General features: G+C 42.2%; 1 protein-coding gene across 1 annotated transcript in view; it reads right to left on the bottom strand.

The window, feature by feature from the left end:
* ERICH3 (glutamate rich 3) overlaps window positions 1-1,867 on the bottom strand; it is an 80,568-nt gene that overhangs the window by 7,109 nt on the left and 71,592 nt on the right. The window contains exon 13 of the mRNA XM_023509886.1: window positions 671-799. Coding sequence (XP_023365654.1) covers window positions 671-799 — 129 coding nt within the window. The remainder of the gene's footprint in view (window positions 1-670; window positions 800-1,867) is intronic.

The following is a 1,867-nucleotide window of genomic DNA, read 5'->3' as shown; positions in this document are numbered from 1 at the left end:
AATTGGCTCACAGTGCTTGATAGAACATGGGGGCAAGGTGACTATATGATGAATAAAATGAAAATTTTCCCCTAACACATATACATATATTCAAATTAGGACACTTTCTTAAAAAGCCATTCACCAAATTTGGGAAAGCTAGTGACATGGGAAGTTCGGCCAGGAATGTATGAGTCTTGGTCTACTGAATCGCCCCACTTGGCACTCTTACAGATGGAATACTTACCACCAACAGACAGGTCATATACTGGTGGCAATGAATTCTTTTCTAGTTAAAAAAAAAAAAAAAACAAGAAGTTCTAATGAATCATTGTGAAATGTGTCTTGGTTCTTGAGGTCTCCAATTGGGTCAATTAGGGCAAATTCACCTGCCTGGCCAACTAACTGGAAGGCAGCCTTGGAAAGAAGACTATTCTGAAAATCCCTACCAGTATTTATCATCTAGAGTCCTTTTTATAAATATCCTTGGCACCAATGTATTCAAAAAGAATAATAACATTCATGCCTGATGTTAGTTTTAAAGCTCCCCTTAGGGCCTGTCAACCACTTCTGGCCGTCACATTCATTAATTGAAGAGAGAAAAAAAAAAGGTGGCAGAAGGAAGGGGGGTTGAAAGATGGAAACAGGCTGTCGTCCTGAAGATCTCTCCTCGGTAATGATGCGCCCTTACCTCCACCCGTGTCAATCTGCAGCTCCCTCCAGGGCTTCCACTCCTCGTCTGCACTGCTAACACCAGACTCGTCGTCATAACAGTGGCTGTGGCAGCCCGATGCCACGGCTTCAGTTATTATCTGTCCAACTGATTGGAGATCATATAAAATATGAAAAGGTATAAAAACAGGTCACGGGAACATTGCTATGTTGCATCCTTTAAACAGGCGGGGTCAGTTTAAAAACATTCACATTAAAGCATAGCCTTGTTTTTTAAAATCCCTTAACATTAAACAACTCCCAAGCTGTGATTTCAAAAAGAAAATAAAACACAGAAGAAGAACATGATTACAGAAATCCATGCGAAGAAATACTTGCATTAAAAAGAGACCACAGCCAGAAGCAGTGACGGATTGGCCATGAGCACATGCAATGAAATGATTGGAAAAAAGCAGTGCAGTTGCCTTATCCTTTCTAGAAACGTGTTGTGGCTTTTATGACACCAATCATCACTGCTCTTTTGAATTGCTAAAACTACTGGGGCTGACTCTGCTGTGAGCATTTCACCCATTAGTAGATTTTAGTGATTTGACCCCAATACTCACTCCACGTGGACAGAAGCAGAAAGCTATTACCTGATTCCTATAAATTTGACAGTAAAAGCTGTTGTAGAAATTCCTGTTATCTGCCGCTGATTACTAGCGTAGACTCCAGGATCACAGAGACCTCCGTTCAAGTCCCGAATTTTGCACTAACTCTATCACCTTGGGCAAGTTCTTTAGCCCAAGCCTATGCCTCAGTTTAACTATCTGTCAAAAAGTTATCTACTCAGTGGCTCCTGGGAGGATTAAATGAAGTGATACACATAGAACATGCTCACCTACCACTTATTAGCAGGAGCCTACACACACTGTAAATGGTGGCCCTGAGGAGGAGCAGGAGGAGGAGGGTGAGGAGGGTGAGTGTGTCTGTGGTAAGTATCATCACCCAGTGTGCTGGGACCAGGCAACACTCTAGTCCACTGAGCTTGTCTGCAGTTTCTGACTATGTCCTACATCCCTTGCTTACCATCTGATGGTCCACATCTCTAAAACCCTGACATCTCTCAGAATGCCACCTCCTGGTAACAAAAGGTCAAGCATGTCACACTAAAACTAGATCCACTTTTTGAGGTAAGAGCATACTTTCAAAATTACCTTCCTTCTTTCCTTCCTTC

Source organism: Otolemur garnettii, unplaced genomic scaffold (assembly GCF_000181295.1).
Source record: "Otolemur garnettii isolate 467f Iridium unplaced genomic scaffold, OtoGar3 scaffold00010, whole genome shotgun sequence".
Lineage (NCBI taxonomy): Eukaryota > Metazoa > Chordata > Mammalia > Primates > Galagidae > Otolemur > Otolemur garnettii.
This window is presented reverse-complemented; position numbering and strand designations above follow the sequence as displayed.